The sequence below is a fragment of the Taeniopygia guttata genome, chromosome 1 (assembly GCF_048771995.1).
Source record: "Taeniopygia guttata chromosome 1, bTaeGut7.mat, whole genome shotgun sequence".
Classification (NCBI taxonomy): domain Eukaryota; kingdom Metazoa; phylum Chordata; class Aves; order Passeriformes; family Estrildidae; genus Taeniopygia; species Taeniopygia guttata.
The window spans coordinates 30335693-30353930 of NC_133024.1; the positions used below are offsets into that span (position 1 = coordinate 30335693).

The 18238-nt window shown below is 41.1% G+C and overlaps 1 protein-coding gene across 2 annotated transcripts; it reads right to left on the reverse strand.

Moving 5' to 3' along the window:
- Positions 1 to 533: 533 nt before the first annotated feature.
- Positions 534 to 18024, reverse strand: LOC100226970 (transforming growth factor beta activator LRRC32). Of its 2 annotated transcripts, none has more exons than XM_072926500.1 (3): positions 17349 to 18024; positions 13623 to 13713; positions 534 to 9037 (listed from the first exon to the last, which is right to left on the reverse strand). In XM_072926500.1, the coding sequence occupies exons 2-3, from the start codon at positions 13707 to 13709 to the stop codon at positions 7097 to 7099; spliced, it is 2028 nt and encodes a 675-aa protein (XP_072782601.1). In that variant the 5' UTR covers positions 13710 to 13713; positions 17349 to 18024; the 3' UTR covers positions 534 to 7096. The 2 variants fall into 2 exon arrangements, with proteins under 2 accessions (XP_072782601.1, XP_041570978.2); XM_041715044.2 differs by having other exon boundaries at positions 17061 to 18023.
- Positions 18025 to 18238: the final 214 nt, after the last annotated feature.

Here is an 18238-nt window from a genome sequence, read left to right on the forward strand (position 1 = left end):
AGAGGAAACATATGGTCCTGAATCACATATGTAAGGCAAGAAACATATGCTAAAGTCTGTTACAAGGAGCTTTTTCCAAGAGTAAACAACAATTAATGGAGCTGGAGGTTTGAAATTCCTCTATCTACTACTTTTGCCAAAATTTTTGGTAACATTTTAAAGTGAAAGGCAGTGGAGTCATAAAACTTGTAAATATTATTAAAAGCACTAATTACAGTATAAGTACTCATGATGGAAGGAAGTTTTCAAAAAAAAACATTTTTAAACTAAAATCTTACCTGATAGTTTTCATCTAGAATTTCATAAGTTTACTACCATTATTTTATTTTAGGCTCTTCTTGTGTCCCAGCACTAATTGTAGTGTAAAGATATGAAAAAAATGTATGTAGTTTCGGTGACCTTATATATTTTTTTCTTTGCTTTGTTTTCTTTTGCTTTATTTTGTTTTAGTGATAGCTGGGAGGGATGTTATTTAGGATTAGCTGGTAGAAACAGTCCCTTATCTACTATTGAACAAAGATAGTAAAAACAAACAGTGTTGTGATGGTTACTTTATTTTACTACATAAGAATGTGCATGCTGCAGTAGGAATATCTGAGTTCAAAATGAAGCTCTGGCCTTACAAAGGACACATTTCCCAGCCTCACATTTTTCAGAATTTCCACTGAAATTTTTGAAAAGGCTAGTTTTGAAATTAAAAAAAAAAAAAAATAGAAAAAGAAAGAAAAGATGGTGTGATCTCAGGCTTCAATAATCTGACCAGCTCTGCACACATTTGACATCATCAACCACTTTTGCCATCTCTCTGGACACTTCTACTGTCAAATCCCTTTCACTACATCAGTACTGGGAACAGACACTGCTTGCAGGCTCTGTTGCTCCAAAGCTTCCCTGCTATCTGTTCCACATCTAAGTTCATGACCCATGAAGCTGTTTTGTAAAGGTTTGGAGAATAATTCAAATTGTAATGACTCTCTGGAAAACCCAGTCCAGCTGCTTGATAAAAGCAGGGCCAACTTCACTGTCAGAATTTGTCGTTCAGGGTTTTGCCCTGAGGAGTTTTGAAAGCCTAAAAGAATTTTCCAGAGTTCGGCCTCTCTCATTATTAAGGATTTTTTTCTTATGTTTAATGGGATCTTCTGCAGTTGCAACTTGCAACTTGCAGATGTATCTTGTCCTTCAATTGAAGCCTCCTGGGAGGAGATGATGCTGTCTTCCTTGTAACTGCCCATCCAGTCTCCTTCTCTGGAAATATTCTAGGTGAACCTCCTCTAGCAGGGCTGTTGGACAAGATGATATACAGAGGTCACTTTCAGCCTGCAGCATTCTGTGATTCTGTGATTTATATTCCAAAATCCTGGAACCCAAGCTATTCTTACTCCTCTTCTGCTCTCCTCATGCCACACCTGTTGCCCTGTTGTCTGTCCCAGACTTTCTTCTCTTTGTTGGGTTTCCTTCCTGAAAATTGAGTCCTGTCCTTCTCTGGTCTTGTCTCCCTTCTCCCCTCCATTTTCTGGGAGAGTTAGGAATAGCAGAGAGGAATCTCCTCTGTAGTCACTTCCCAGAATGTTTATTCACAAAGTATACTGCTTATGAACTGGAAAATCATAGAATTGCAGGATGCTTTGGGCTGGAATAGATTTGAAAGATCATCTAGTTCCAATCCCCCTGACATAGGCAGGGATGCCACCCACTAGGATCAGATTGTTCAAAGTCTTGTCCAATCTGGCTTTCATGGAAGGACCATCTACAGCTTCTTGGCAACTTGTGCCAGTACCTCACCCCCCCCTCACAGTAAAGAATTTCTTCCTCATGCCTAATCCAAGTCTCCCCTCTTTTAGTTTAAAACTGTTCCTCCGTGTCCTGTTTAAAAAGCCTATTTAAAAAGATGATCTCTTTTTTTTTTTTATGTTCCTAAGTAGTGAAAGGCTGCAATAAAGTGTTCCATGTGTCTCCCAAACGTGTCTTTGATGCAATGACTGTTAGCCATGGACAGGAGGAGGAAATCTGTGGAGCTGTCTTGGCTCGGCAATGCAGCAGAACTGCCATGAACAATAGCTTGGGAGAAAAGTGACTCTCCCAGTGTTGCAAGACTGGTCCCTCGTTTTTGCCAAATTTTTCATTAATATCATGTTGCATCAGCCTCTAAATGTCTTTCCTTGTGAAAGACTGTTGCAGAGTCTGACAGACCCTCCTCAGAAAATTATTCTGTCTCTTTTTACTCCCATTGCAGCTTCATCCCATTTCCCTGATAACTACACTTCTCTTTCCATCCTGCATGATGTGCTCCTCTGTTTTCATTCTTCACACATTTGTTGCCTAACCAAGGTACCCGTGTCTCCTCCTGCTCTGCACAGCTTATCTCTAACCACCTCTTTGCAAAGTTTTCCTATCCCTCTCTGTTTGATGCTCTTTAGTTTCCAGTTACACTTCTCCGTTCCCCTTCATGAACACATGAATTGTACTAAAACTCTCTTCTCTATCCATTTCCCTTCCATCTTACACTTCTTCTGTCATCCTTCATTTCTGTTCCATTATCTGTCTCTTAGGCTCTCTTCTCACCTTTCCTCTACAAGAGATTGGGTGAAGCTTCACTAATCTCTAAACTCCTGGGGAGAGGTGGGTAAGTACCTACCACTGCCTGTTCCTCTAAAGTATTTTCATGTCTTCACTTCTCAGAGGGAATTACACCAACACTCTGTTTTCTCCTTTTCCCATCACTCGCTCTGAGCACTTTGATGGCTCTAAACTCCTCTCATTCCTCATTCCTCTTTTTTTCTTGGCAAAATCTATTTGGACCCTCACCAATCCAGGACCCATGGGACCAAAATCTGTTCTGGCTGCATAGTTGCAACATTGTCAGGAAGCTGAAGACCCTACATTTAATTTTTGTTTTTTTCTTATGTCCATTTTTCATTTTTTTAACTCAAATTTACCCACAGTAGCTGAGTGTGGGAGTGAGACTGCGGGTATAGTTAACTTAGGTTAATATGATCCTTCTGAGGGCAGATCACAGGGCAGAGGAGGTGTTGACATTGCTGTTTTTTAGCTCTTCAGTTGCTCCAAACAACTCTGGCAGAGCAGAAACTATTGTTAGAAAGCTCTAAGTGAAATAATTATGTATACATCTGGACAACCTCATTTTTTTCCCTGGGTCTTTTATAAGACATACCACAGAGCCTTGGTTTTGAGAGAAAATGGACCCAGTTTTCTGGAAAATGTGACTTGTTTTAGGATTGGCAAGACAAAGGCTGCAAATGTAGGCATCTGAAATGAATCAGTGATCACTTTTGAAAATCTTGATCAAAATGTTTCACATGGACAGGCATGAAATAGGAATCCACAAGCAGCAGCACCACAGGCTGTTTGTTATTACAGATGATCGTTTAGCACAGGCTGTTCTAATTTAGGTTAAGCAAAGCTAATACCAAAATGATCTATTTCTTAAACTAGCCTTGTGTGTCTGTGTCTTTGCACATGTGTGCACAAACAGAATAGGTAATTGTTTATGGAAAATTATATGGCTAGATGATACCTTGCCTAGTTTTCTTTCTCAGGGAGATACAGGGGATCCAAGTTGTTGTGTAAGTTTTTTATTCTCCCCAAGAAAGTAAGAGGGTACTGAATGATACAGGGATTAGATAGAATAGGAAAGCAAATGCTTTGGGTTCCCAAAATATTTGGAAGCACTTGCTGTGTTAGATACTTACCTACTGTGGTTTGTTTAGGGCCGAGGGGAGTCCCTGCAGGGAAGCCTGTAGCTAGAGACCCTGGTACTCTGTTAGGGTACAGAGTACTTTGCAAATAAAAAAGGGTACTTGGCAGGAAAAAAACCCCAGTGCTTCTGAAAACTGAGATGGATGCCTAACATGAGTCATGGCTCACTGAACACTTAAGGTCTCTCTCTGTTTCTAGCTTTTCTAGCATTCCTAATGTGCCCAGTACTTATACCTACCTGATACCAGGCAGGTTTAGATTAGATGTTATGTAGAAATTCTTTACTCAAAGGGTGGTGAAATGCTGGAATAGGTTGCCCCATTCCTGTAATTGTTCAAGACCAGGTTCAAATCTGTTGCAAGGACTTTGTTAAAAAGCAGTAAATGAGGATGTAAACTCTTGCTTCCAAAATTTCAGTCAAAACAGTCTGTATCATGCCTACTGTCCTGGTGTCAGCTGGGACAGGGTTAATTTTCTTCTTTATTAAACCATACCCCCAACCTATTAGGAAAATGGAGCTGACTGGTGGGAAGATGTGTAATGTGTGAATAAAGTCTATGTTTTGATCATCATTTGAAATTTGGGCTTCTTGAAGACACAGTAACAGTCAGGAGAGGCAAGAGCTGGGGCTGTCAGCTACATAGCCCCTATTTTGATGCATAATATCATGCAGGGCTTACATTTCTCCCTGTTTTTCCTCTCTGCTATTTTATTAATGTTTATTTTCCCCATCTTGCTCCTCACCCCATCCAGAATAATAGAATCGGCAGGAGCAGAGTCATGTCGCTTCTTGGTTGATTATACTGCTAACAGAAAAATCCAAACAAGCCATGCTGCATTTTATTCCCGAGAATATTCTTGAGAAAACTGTTTTTGCTCCTGGGGAAGTCAATGGAAATCTAATTAAGCCCAGATGTTTAGTAATAACAAGCACTTCCTTTTGGGAGACCCAAACAAAAGCTGTGTGAAAACTATTAATCGGGTTTGACTCTGTCATCAGGTTTAATTCCAGCTGTGCTAGTCAAGTTAATACTGGCTCTGAGAAGGAGATTGTCCTGCTTGACACAAAAGCCATAAACTCGGTGTGTGGCAGATTCAACAGTGTCTGGGCACACAGCTCAGCTTGTCTTCACACAAAGGGAAAAGCTCAGCAACTTCAACATCAGACTTCCAACACTTTCCTGGGATTGCTGCTTGTGCAAGCTACTAGACTAGAGACTGAAGACTAGACTTTATTTCCCTACTTGAATAAAGGCTTGACCCGATGATGGGCTCAAGCGTGGGCTTTTGTAGATGTTAGATCAGGCCCCATTGCTGCTGAGGGTTTGTGAAAATTCGTAGAATCATGGAAACACAGAATGGTTTAGGTTGGAAAGGACTTGAAAGACCATCTAGTTCCAACCCTGTTGCCATGGTCAGAGACACCTTCCACTAGACTAGGTTGATCAAAGCACCATCCAGCCTGGCCTTGGAAACTTCCAGGGATGGGTTATTCACAAGTTCTCTCAAAAACCTATTCTAAATTTTTGCCTACATCTTCCGTAGATCTTCCTGGTCTCCATTGTTTGCACTCTAAGACATGGAACAGCTGCCCCTTCTTCAAGACCAGAAGGTAAAGGTCAAAGGTTGAGTCTGAGCACCATAGGAAAAATAGGAAGGCTTTTCCTTTCATCTGTGGAGCATTTCAAACTTGTGATTTAATATATTCACAACCCTGTGCTTTTTTAAAAATTCAACTATGTTTTTATTATACAAAATTCCACAGTGAAATCCATCAGTCACTTTCTTACATAGCTGCTTTAAAAATAGAATTATACACCCTTTTGTAGTGTGTTAATTTTTATATTCACTAGCTTGAAGAAATGAAAGCAGCAATTTCACTTTGAGTTATTTACCTGGAGAGGTTTTGGTTTGACCTCTATTTCTGTTATATGCCTTAATGTACAGTTCGTGGCATTAACAGAAGACCTGATATAGTTACTTTTGAAGCCATTGCACCCCATTAGCAGGTCAAGCTCCCATTGTTGGTGAGCTTTTCTTCACTTCAAAAGGGTGAATTTTCTGTCAGGGTAGGGAACAAAATACATGTCACTGTTGACTTTTAGCAACATAGCATGTTAGCTGTGTTCAACCCATCACAGAATGAGAATCTATATAACTTTTCTTACAGCCCGTCCTCTTGGCAATAATATCTTTTTAGGGTGACACAGTGAACATCTGATTTGAATAATGGCACAGGACTAGGTTCCCTGTGTATCATTTCACAATGGTATATTCTTGCAGTCTAACCTTCCATGACCTTTAAAAACAGATATATTGTTCTTTTATATTGAAATGCAACTGTATGCCGTGAATTTCCCACAGTTTTCCTTAGAAAGGAAGCATTTCACTCCAATTCCAGCTGGTTGAAATTCACTCTCCAAGATTTTTCTATTGCAAAGTATTCACCCCAGAGATTAATTTCTTCACATTATACCCAGTTAAATATGTATTGCACATGAGAGACTAATTTCTTCTCTTTTAGTTAAACCGTGGACCTGTGACCTTCTGAGCAGATCTGGGTAACATATCAGCATGCTTGAGATTTCTTTTAAATCCCTCGTGGCTAGTAAGTGCCAGAACTAATTGACCTCATCTAGCTCTCATGTCTTGCCCCAGTGACTGGAGCAACATCCTAACAAAAACACTGAGACAACCAAAGAAGCTCCTACCACATGGTCATTGGTTTCCATTGTCAGCTGTCTAAATGGTAGGCAGGAGCACAACGGATACTACTTATAATTTCCATTTGGGTTTAGTTTGGTTTGTTTTTAGCTAAATTCTCATTGTTTTGGAACTCGAGGGAAATTTGCAACCAACTTCACTGAGTGAAGATGGTGTTTTGACCCACTCTGGCACATCTTTGTATGATTTCTGTTTAAGAAGGGTTGGGAGCTAACCAACTAGGTAAAAGCAAAGCTCAGACCAAACTGAAACATTTTGTGGAGGCACATAACTTTGAGAAGGGATTTCCTAATTGGCTGATGGCATCATCTGAACTCAGTGAAAAGTTTCAGGTCTCAAGACCTTACAGGTCTTTTTCTTTCAAGCTGGTTTACATTACACATCCCTCAAAACAACAGCAGAACTTTCCAATGGCTTCTTCTAACACTGTGTAATCTTTTAAATAGATCTGTATGTGAATGAAGAAAGTGCAAAACAGAGCAAATTCTCCTTCTGGTTCCTGCAACCCAGACCACTACAGTGGTGCAGTTCAGGGACACTTCAAAACCACTGTAAAATCCACAGTTGAAACTCAAAGATGAAAATTTTATCCTTCATTTCTACACAGTGCCAGGATAGCACCTCATTTCTTCAGTTTTCAGGGTGTTTTGTGCTCCTATGCTTTAAACTGGTGGATAAAGTTTTGCCTTCGGAAGCAAAAAAATGAACCCACACCAATGATGATCATAGATAAAACTAGTACAGATGTTAATATAATGATGATGTTGATTTTCTTCAGATCCTCTTTTTCACAGTCTTCTGGTCTAATGTTCTCAATGTGCATTTCTTCCCAATACCCGAAGCTCCGAATGTACTGGCACGTTAAGTGCTCCACGTTTGGGATCTGGACATTTTTGTTCTGGATCATTGATGAAAGCCAGATGTTTCCACAGCAGTTGAGTGGGTTCCCAGAGAGATACAAGTTTTTAAGTGAATTTTCTAATGCTAAAATATTGCTGTCCTGTAAGGTACTGAACCTATTGTTCCGTAGGTCTAGAACTTCCAGTGGGGAGCCACTACTCCACTTAGGCAGCCAGTTCAGCTGATTTTCAGAGAGGTTTAAATGTTTAAGGTGACTAAAACAAGGCAAGTCAATATTTAAATCTATCAGTCTATTGCCATGTAAATGCAAGTATTCCAGAGACTTTTCCAGTCCTGCTAGAGCTTTAAGTTCTATTTTCAGTCCAGGGTTCATGGAGAGATCCAAGACAAGCAGTGGAGTCTTGTAGAAGGTGCGTGCTGGTAGGATGTTCAGCATGTTGTCTGCTAGGTACAAGTACTGGAGAGCAGGAGAATTGACAAACGACACACAGCCACTTTCCTCTCCAGCAAGTCTTTGCTTAGCTAATCCCGAGTACATGTGGCACAGGCTGATATTATTGCTCCGAAGGTTAAGAAGACTGAGACTAGGAAGACTGGAAAATATGTCGAATTGCAGGGTCTGAAGGTTGTTGTTTTGAATATGAAACTCCCTCAAATTTGGCAAAGCACCAGCATTGAGGAGAAGGTTCTGCAAAGCATTGTAGCTCAAGTCAAGGACAGTTAGGGAGACCAATGCACTATCATCATTTATAGCAAATGCCTCAAGACAGTTTTTGCTGAGATTAAGGGTGTGAAGGGACAACATTGACTCGAAGAACCCATCTGGAATGGATTTGATTTTATTATAACTTAAGTCTAAATATACAAGCTGGGATAAATAAAGAGAACTTGTATTTTTACTTCGTTTCTGATCAAGAAGATGAAAAGAAGCATCTATCCATTCATTATCCATGTAGTCCATTTTATTATAAGGGGATTCAGCAGTGAGCTGGATTAAATTATTTGATAAATTCAGAGTTACCAGTTTATTTACCTGAGGCAAGGCTGGGAAGTGAAGCAATTTGTTTTCACTAAGATCCAGACATCTTAAACTATATTCCTCATTTGACTTTGTGATGCTGAACATTTCAATGCTATTCCTGCTAAGGTCAAGTATCTCCAACTGCCTGAGGTTGAAATCAGAGATGCAAGTAATTGAATTTGTGGAGAGATTCAGCTTGGAAAGGTTTGCTAGAGTGTCAAAAGCACCTTCTTCTATTTCCATGATGATATTTCTCTGAAGATCTATCTCCACAAGACCGGGAGATCCCCGAAACATCTTGTGTGATATCATTACAATACTGTTGTCTGCCAAGGAAAGATACTGCAGTGTTGGAGCTTGATTAATGAAATACTCAGCCATCCCACTGTAAAGATTGTTGTGGGACAAGTCCATTATTTCCACCTTGGGCAAAAGTCCAATCCCCTCTGTCCCATTCTGAGTAAGCTCATGTAAATGATTATTGGCTAAATTTATTTCCAGCAAACTTGTCATGTGTGCAAACACTCCAGATGTGATGAAGCTTATCTGGTTGAAGCTTAAATCCAGATACTGGAGGGAAGTGTAAAATGGTAATGGTATTTCAGGGATGCTTTGAATCAGGTTTCCAGACAGATCTATTTTGTTTACATTCTGATGGAGCTCGTGAGGGATTTGGTGGAGGTCTTTGTTGTGGCAAAATGCCTGTGAATTTGCCTGCCAGAAAAGGAGAGAAAAGGAGTTGGCACATGACAAATTAAAAACATTTTTGCATGATATATATAAGGAAAATAACATTCAAGATCCAGGCAGAACCTCCTCCTGAAACACTGATCCCACCACTTGATCTGAGCAGTCAGACAGCAAGAGCAACAATCCTGACACCTCTCTTTAGCTAACAACACGCTTTTAATTTTAAAGGCATCACTGACCTTCAACAGTAGAGTTTTATCTGTGTTTGATAAATATCTACTGAATGCTCTCCTTTTTGTACCTTTCTTCTTTCCACCTTTCTTAACTCTTTTTAATAGTCCCAAATGAAGGAGTTTTGCCCATTTTCCATTGCAATCAAGCACGATTTCTTAATTTTTCTTCTGATGTTTAATTTTATCACTTCAATCTCTATATCAGATTTTTTAAACTCAACTTGCAAGAGTAAGCTGTACTTGAAAAAACTTCAGGCTGTTGACAATGTGGGTCCCAAAGCAAGGAGGTGGAGAAACATATAAGGATCCTACATCACAAAACCTGTCTCTCCTTTGTAGTCACACCCTCAGATATTGGATCATGTTTTCCTTTATCCATGGCTTAGTTTAGTAATGCACCTTTATCCAAAAGGGGTCATTCAATGACTGAATTCTGATGTAAACCTCCAAACTCTTCCTGCTTTTACTATCCATGTTTATCCTTTTGCTAAGGTAACAGTTCCCTCCTTCTTGCATGAGGAGGGTGCCTTGTGAAAGTGCTCTAACAAAACACGCATGACACGACATGGGAAAGACAAATTCTGTTAAAGCCACCACTTGAGAGAGAAAAAAGCTGTGAGGTGCAGTGAGGGTCATACTTTTTCAGGCCAATTCTCAGCAGCAGATAGAGAAGAAAAAGACAAATGTCAAACTCAAATCCATCTTCCAGAAGCAAGTCTGTTTAATTGCAGCTAGGATTGAGTCCATGTCCAGGCCAAATTTGGAGTGTCTGTTCAGAAGGAAGATTTGGAACATGAACATGAGGATCCTTGCATAAATATCAAGCTATATTTTATTAATAAGGAGAACATACAGCAGTTTGAGGAAGTGGAAAGTGAAAGGCTTAGACAGCATTTAATTTACAGGGGAAAACTCTTGTCATGAATGTATTTGGATGTCTGGGCCATGTAGTTTTTGTAGAAAGTTCAGAAAGGAAAGAAATAAAGAAAAAAATCTGTTGAATCTTAATTTTTGTGGTGAAGCAGGATCCAGATTCCATGACATAAAGCTTTTCAGATACTAAAGAAACATTTAAAGTAAAAACAGTTAAAACCTATCTGTTTCATGTGAACTTTGAGGTGAATTAAGTAGCACATTTGTTTTGGAGAAGTGTGGCACTAGTCAGTCTTTTGTGAAACTCTTTTGCATAATCTAAATTTTGGAGACCACACAAAAAAGTGCCTGAGAAATGTAAGTGCTCATCCAAACTCTAGATATAGTCAGATTGCTACACAGTCCTTCCTATAATACAGCTTTCCCAAAGATTCCAAATAAATTGACTACAAAAATCTGAAACCATTTCCACCCCCCTTCAATTCACTTAAATCTTCCCCAGCTAAAAATATTAGGGGGAAAAAAAGGTAACTTTCTGACCTCTCCCTGACATTACTTCTTTCTTGCAAAGCCATCGTAGAATTGCTCATTTTGAGCTAAAATATGCCTAGATTTGGGCTTAGCTCCAAGGCATGACAAGGAAGCTTTTTTTAATTGGTTTATGGAAGAGGCAGAAGCCAGAAGGATAAAAAAATCCAGAGTGAAAAAGCAGCAGGTACTTTGCAGCCTAAGGCACATGCCAGGTTTCTTCAGACACTTTGAGCCAAATCTCAACAAGTGTAGAGCCCCCTTCACTCCTTCTGGGAGAAAGTATCTTAGCAAAGTTCTGATCCAACTCCTGTCAATGCCAGCCAGCCATTTTTCACTGAACTCAATGGCTGAGAGGTCAGTCCCAGATCACCATGTATCTTGCAGGATTTGGCCTTTAATCTGTATCCATAGAACTGTCCCAGTGATAAAAAGGACAGATAAAATCTATACTTCCTATTGCATGCCCTTTGCTCCTATAATACTTCCCCTCCCATATTTCTTTTAACATTATCATTCTTTTCACTATTTTGATCCTCACCATATTTCTTATTTTCTGCACCTTCACTCCCCTGAGGCACAAACTTCATGAAGTTCACCCGAAGAAAACATAAAGCACGTTTCAGTGGGATGGAGCATCTCTTTGGTGTATCACCCCTCCTCTCACCTCTTAGCCCAATGGGTTTGCAGCCTGAGACTGGAAATGGTTTTGCCAGTCTCATGTTCTGACTTCATGGTTTTTGCCAGTGTTGCCATCAGTTTGTTTCAAGTCGATTGTCAAGAGGTACTGCAGGATGAGGAGCATTTGGTCCCTTCAGTATCTGGTCCCACTTGTGTGCTAGCAAAAAATTGATCCAAGATCTCAAAAGCTAAGCATCATTTGGTTTCTTGTTTCAGTTCTTCACTGCTCAGTACTGAGAGGAAGCTGTCATCCATGTTTGTAAGAGCCTTACAAAAAAAGCAGCTGGATCCAAGCCTCTGCTTGTGTTCTCCTTTCTCAACTCATTAACATCTGAACCAAAGAATTTGGGCTGCAGGCACTTGACACTGACCTGCACTTGTGTGGTGTCCATGGCCATTCCCAGAAGAGCTGCCTAAGCGGAGTCTCAGCTACAGAATCAAACCTCAGCAGTTTGCCCAAGTACCCCGCATCAGCTGACCTGTGATAACTGGTTTTGCACATGTTCTTGCACTGCCTCAGTCCAAGGTAAGGCAGAATTTCCTAAAGTCCCTTCCCTACTGTAAATTATTTCAAAGCTTATCCTTTGCCAGCAAACATGAATTAGTAGAAACATCTTACTTTGAGAGGTAGAACATGATCTACTTGAAGCCTTGCCTGACCTTGGAAGGCAACATGAGTTAGGAAGAATCTCCTGACATTTAAGCTGTACCTTTTTTTTCAAACAAGTAGATATGCCATAACTTGTGTAATCAGTGCAGCTCACACCTGTGTCAAGGGTCTGGTAGGAATTATTTACTTCCTAAAACCCCTTCTAGGGTTCTTGTTCAATGACAAGAGTACTAGTGGTGAGTCAGAGATAGGCACAAGTTTCTGACTCATACCTTTTCCAGGAGACTTGGGATGAAAGTCTTAAATTCTGAGCTCTTGCTGTCCTAAAGGTGTCACCACAGGGAAATTGCCTTGTGAAACAGTGAGGCTGTGATGAAAAATAGTAATTCAGCACTTTATCCAGTTGCTCCTTCTTTCTTTAAACCGTGTTTGGATTTACACACATCTTTTGTTGGAGCAAACATCCAGCGAAGGAAGATGATCAGCATTGACATCTGCAATGCTGAGCTGTTCATTTCTTTGGGATGAGCATCCCAGCCTTGGACTGCAGCTTTCTGTCAGAGCTAAATTTATCTCAGTTAACTGCTTAGAGCCTTGGGTCATTGGCTTGATGAAATGAGTTTATAGTGGAGTGCTGGAAACAAGCACATGTCTAGTTCTCTGCAGTCAGCTGGGTCTGTGACCCATCCAAAAACTGGAATGGGACAAACCTGCTTGGGTTATTGTGTGTCTTGCCCAGCCTTCACTTTTCTGTGATACATGGAACCCAAGCTTCATCAGACCTCCCTCTCCAGCCAATGAACTGAGCTACTCAGTCTCCTTCCCAAGATCATTCTATATAAACTGGGTTTTAATTTCTTTGGAATTCAGGGAGTGCAGGAACACAGCAGGTGGGCAGGAATGCAATAAGTCCCATAAGGGAGTTGTGTACATCTAGTAAAAAGGGGTTTTTTTTCCTATTTTGGGAATTCTTGAAGATTTGTGCTAAGCAGATTCAATATTCAGGGAAAAGGGGGTATTTTTAAAAGCCTGTTACAGTCAGAAATACTTTGATAGGGAAGGAAGAAAGGTCAAGTCTGAATAACATTTATAATATTGTACCAGGTGCTTGCAAAAATCCAAGGAGAAAATTTTGTACTGAGCAAGAGGCTTTGTCACTTCTTTTTCCTCCAGCAGAAGTCAGGTGCAACTTCCTTGGCAGCAATGCTGTGTCAGGGCAGAGGAGGTCAGTCTCCCTGCTATTACAAAAGGGCTGGCATAGAAGTATTTCACAGAAGATTCTTTATATGAAACACAAAGAATTTAGGCCTGATAGAAAGGAGTTGATTTTAGGTCTAAGTCTTTTCTCTGTCTCAGTTCCAGAACCCCTTTATGGTCTTAGAGAAATCAGGTCAAATTTCTTTTAACCAGCTCCCTTTAGAAAAAAGAAAAACAAAGATAATGACCCTTCTTCCCACCTCACCCCTCCTCCACTCCTCTTATGTGCTGTCACTACAGAAAGGACATAGCCTGAGAAGTGCCTGCTACCCATCCCCTAACTGCAAATCCCACCTCTGCCACCACAGAAAGTCTGGTCCTGGAGGATTTCCCTTTTCAGAGACTATGGCTGTTTGCACAGTGCCTGTAACGGGTGTCCCAGCCTCACTGCAGATCCCAAAGGGCCTGAGCAGGAATCCCTCCTTACCATTTCACAGGGTGTCCCCTCTATGGGATGATAGTTAAAGGTTCCTGTGTTCACCACGGCCAGCAAGAAGATGATGTTCAGTTTCATGGTTCTGAAAGTAAAAGTAATTATGGTTAGATTTCAAACAGAACACAGAGGTCAACACATGTGAAAGCTGGCACCAGATTATCATCTAATATGGAGATGGACATAAGCAGTGTAATAAATTAAGCCATCTCTGAGCCCACTACACTTATGACCTACCTGTGTAGCTATGCATTCCTTTGAGCCTGGTGAGAAAAGGAAGATGGAAGGCATTTAATGGGTTTGTGTGATTCCTAGATGATATCCAGGCCACCCAATGAAGTTCAGATGCTCAAGCTGGGCAGTGTGTCTGGCATCACATAGAAAGAACTCTCAAATGGAAATGGTTTCTGTTTAGATCCAACAATCAAGCTGAGGGTATTAGCCTCAACAGGATACCACCCTGATAGACATTCTTCTGTCACTCAGGAGATGATTTCAGATGGCTTGTGAGTTCAGGTTTGTATTTATTGCTTTGTGCTGCCCTCTAGGGCTGAAGCAGCTGTCTAATTGCTGGTCTCCTCCCTTCCTTCTGCTAGCTAAGTACTGCTGCTGGAAAATCCACCTTTACATAGGTTTTCCCATTGCTCTCTCCCAGAGCCACAAGCCTGAACTGTTGCAATGCAATTTACCCATGGTTGAAATAATATGCCAAAGATCTGGGCTCTTAACATCTAATTGGCTTTGCAATGCACTCTGAAATGAGAGGCATAAATCACAGAATAGTTTGGGTTGGAAGGGCCCTTAAAGATCCTCTGGCTCCAACCCCTCTGCCGTGGTTAGGGACACCTTCCTGCAGACCAGGTTGCTGGTCTAGCCATGAAAATGCCATACAAAGACAACGGGGGAGGGTGTGATTAGGTGCAATGGATAGAAAAATCCATGTTAAGCTCTCAAGAGAACAGTCCATCTGTGAGATTATCACAACCCCAGACAGGTTGCCCTTGACTGGGCTAGAGTCACACTCGTTTTGACCACCTTTCCTCAAGCACGTCGTGTTTTGAGCTTCCCTAGTCTGGAGCTGGCTGCAGTGCTGATTTTGGCATGCTTCCTGGACTCAGGCTCTCCATCTGCAACCCCCTTGGGGTGAGCAGGGAACTTATGTTGAAGCTGGGGACTTCTGTGGTGTCCAGAGGTTTAAATTCCTTTCAGATGCTCTGTGTTTAGAGTTTGCCCTGTCAGCAGTGTTCAATAGCACTTGCAATGCATAGACACTTTTGCAAGACAAACCTCAAACATTTGAGGCCTCAATCAGAAAAAATATATATTTTTAAAAATAGGATATTTTTATTTAATTTAGAGACGGACTACTAATATCATGCCTATAATGAAGAGCAACAGAATGACTGCAGCTTCACATTTTCTACACACGGATGTTCAGAGCATTTCGGGAAGTTTGGATTTGCTGGGATAAAAATAGCAAAGAATTTGTTGGTTGAGCTTTTTAAAAACCCAGCTCAGTTCCTCAAGCTGTTTTACCAAGTGACCAAACAGTTGTGCCAGGTGAACTGTGAAGAAGAGCCTGGACAGAAACAAATGCCAGACCAGGAGGGAAGGGCATGCACTGATTCTGCTGCTCAGAAATCTGCTTCATTAAAATCACAGCCAAGTCAAGTCTGCATACCAAAATAAGGACTCCTACATCACCTCTAACCCCAGCATGGCTTTCCTCCTCTCTTTTGAAGCTATTGTCATCCTCATTTCTCACTTTGTCCTCTCTCTACTTGCACCTGTGTCAGGTGTTTAGCCAACAGAACTTCCCCACCAGAAATTAATATTTTCAAGCAATTGGATACATGGGGTTTAGCCAGATTCCATATTTTATTGACTTTTTTTTTTTCCTACTCCTCTCTACAGGAAAGTAAAAGAAAATAAAATGACAATTGCATGAAATTCACCAGGCTGGAGACTTGCTGAGTAAGGGACTGGGTGAAGGGACAGTAGGAGATGGGAAAATGAAAACTTTTATCCACAGAAAGTGATTTGCCGATTAAACTATATGATTATGAAAACAAACTATCTCCCTGGAAAACAAGTTCGCAGGAAAACTAAAATTCAGGAGCTAAACCATAATGATTTCTCATATTATTTTAGTGCAGCAAAAAGAGAGAAAATCAAGCTTTTAATTCAGCAATTTGTTTTTGTTCACAGTGGAATCAGTATCTGGGAAAAGATCTATTCAACTTATGTGATCCAACAGGAGGAAAAATGAGGTGAGGATAGTTACTTCTGATAGATCTGGTTGCATGAGACTGATACCACCCCCCTTGAATCCATCCATCATTGTATTAGTAAAAGGTAAAACACTGATACAATCACTGAAATGGAAATATCTGCTTTAAAAAGAGATTACTTGTTGTGAATTTCTATAACAGAAAATTAAAGGATTTCAGCATTTTAGAGTAATAAATTGATTTTAAAGTTGACATTATTGCATCTTAGTTAAAAAAAAAAAAACACAAACAAATTTCTGCTGTTATGGAAAACCTAACTTTTGATTCTATTTAAGGAAACATATCTGCACTTTTATCAAAAATACTTTTATCAAAATACACCAGGGTTTGACTTTATAAATGTATATGTGACTTTTAGATAAAAAAGGATTTCCTAAAACTTTATCAGTTCCAAATACTGTCTAAGTGTTATTTCCTGTGGTAACAATCCAGATGCAGCAAAACCCTCTCAGTCCTAAGTCATTGTTCACCCAAGGTGACATTCAGGCTGTCAGGATCTTAAGAGTAGCACAGTAATGCTGCCATCTCACACCTCGTGCTCCAACAGGGAGAGCTCAATGACAGTGCTGATAGTAAGAAGAGCAGAGGAGCCAGGCAGCCTTTTGCCCATTTTACCCGGGGGCTGTGAGATTTGCCCGAGGCTGTGCTAAGATTCAGGGTCGGGGAGCTGGGTGAGTGGCAATTTAATCAGTGTACAAGGCTGATCTCTGCAGCACTCCAGGTTCAGAGCACTATAATGCAGCAATTCCACAAACAGACTAAAGTCCTGTAAAGAAAGAAAAATTACCCAGACATATATATCCCCATCTTTCAATCCTGTAAGCACCGAGAATAATAACCTGGTGTATGAAAATTGAATTGTTGTAAACTTGTCGGTGTCTCCTTAACATAAGGGACTCTCTGCAGTGCAAGTCCCTGATGGGTTAAATATACAGCTGCGTGGATAGAGCCATCTACACAGTGTGTTTAGCCAGTTCCTCAGCCTATCCATAAACACAGTACATTTTATTTATACAGTACCTTCCTCGTCCGTGTTACTTTCAAAAGGCTGTAGCTCCAAGTCACCAGAGCCCCCATCTCTCCTGCAGTCAAAAGATCAACTTTCCAGCACGCTCCCAGGTTTGCATGCATCTCCACATACCTGCTCTGTGGCTGGAGGAGGAGGAGGAGGAGCAGGATTCACCTCTGCTTGCAGCCTTCTGTCTCACAGACTCTCCCCGCAGCTTTTCCAGGACAAGTCGAGGAAGAGTTTACTTAGGGAAGCCGTACCTCTATCGCATGCCAGCTGACTAAAACTCTGTGAGCTCCGAGAGAAGTTTGAAGTCACAGGGAAAAAAAATACTCCCCATAGACCAGTCTGTGAATTCATTCCTTTGCAGTCACGATCTCTTATGTATTCCCAGGCTCCCACAAGCATGTGAATACATACCTCCGTAATTGTTTTAAAATGTGTGTGTCCTCTGCGCTTCTCTTTATTTTCCATTTCGTCCATTCAGTCTTGGCTTATTTTCTGCAGTTTCTCAGCTGGTAATTACGCTCCTCTCGTATTGACACATGAAACAGTCAGTAAATTCCACAAAAAGATCCCCTCTGCAGGCTTTGCAGACACGTGCTTGTCTCTGAAGTCATCCGTGCCTGTCCCACAGCTGTTGGCTTGCAGATTCCCAGGGGATGGAGTGAATCAGGGGCACGGAGCTAGTCGCAAACCCAAAACTCCATGTCCATGCAGAATGGGATGCACAGGAAAAGGCTGTATGGGAGGAAACCGTCACAGTAGGGACAACACATATGTTTGGTTTCCCAACAGCTCAGTTGTGTCTCTGTGGCACAGCGGGATGACCAAATGCACCCTTGGGGGAAAGGATAAATTCAATTTAATGCTTGAATGGGAAATAATGTAAATGCCTTCCAGAAAGGGCTGTGCGATTGATTTTTTTTTTCTTTTCCTTGGGTGTGAAACTCTCTTTTATTTCAGAAGTAATGCACTTGTGTAAACTGGTGGGGTACCTGCGCATTGCCTGATGTGCCCTGGTACCAGGGCAGGGGTGCATTGGCCTCTGCATGATAGTTTACAGCAGTGCAAACCTCTGAGAGAGTTTGGCCAGCTCCACAGTGGGTGTCAGGACTAAACTGAGTATTGGGTTCACCAGCCAAGGCACAGCCCTGCCTGGGCCACCCCACCAGAGAGCTCCCGCAAGCACCAGTGACCAAAGCAAACCTCCCAGGGATCACTACAAATCTTCTTCCCTGGATGCATGAAGAATATCTGAACTGAGTGACCTCCTGCCTGGAGGAGAGTTTTACCTTCAGCAATATGTG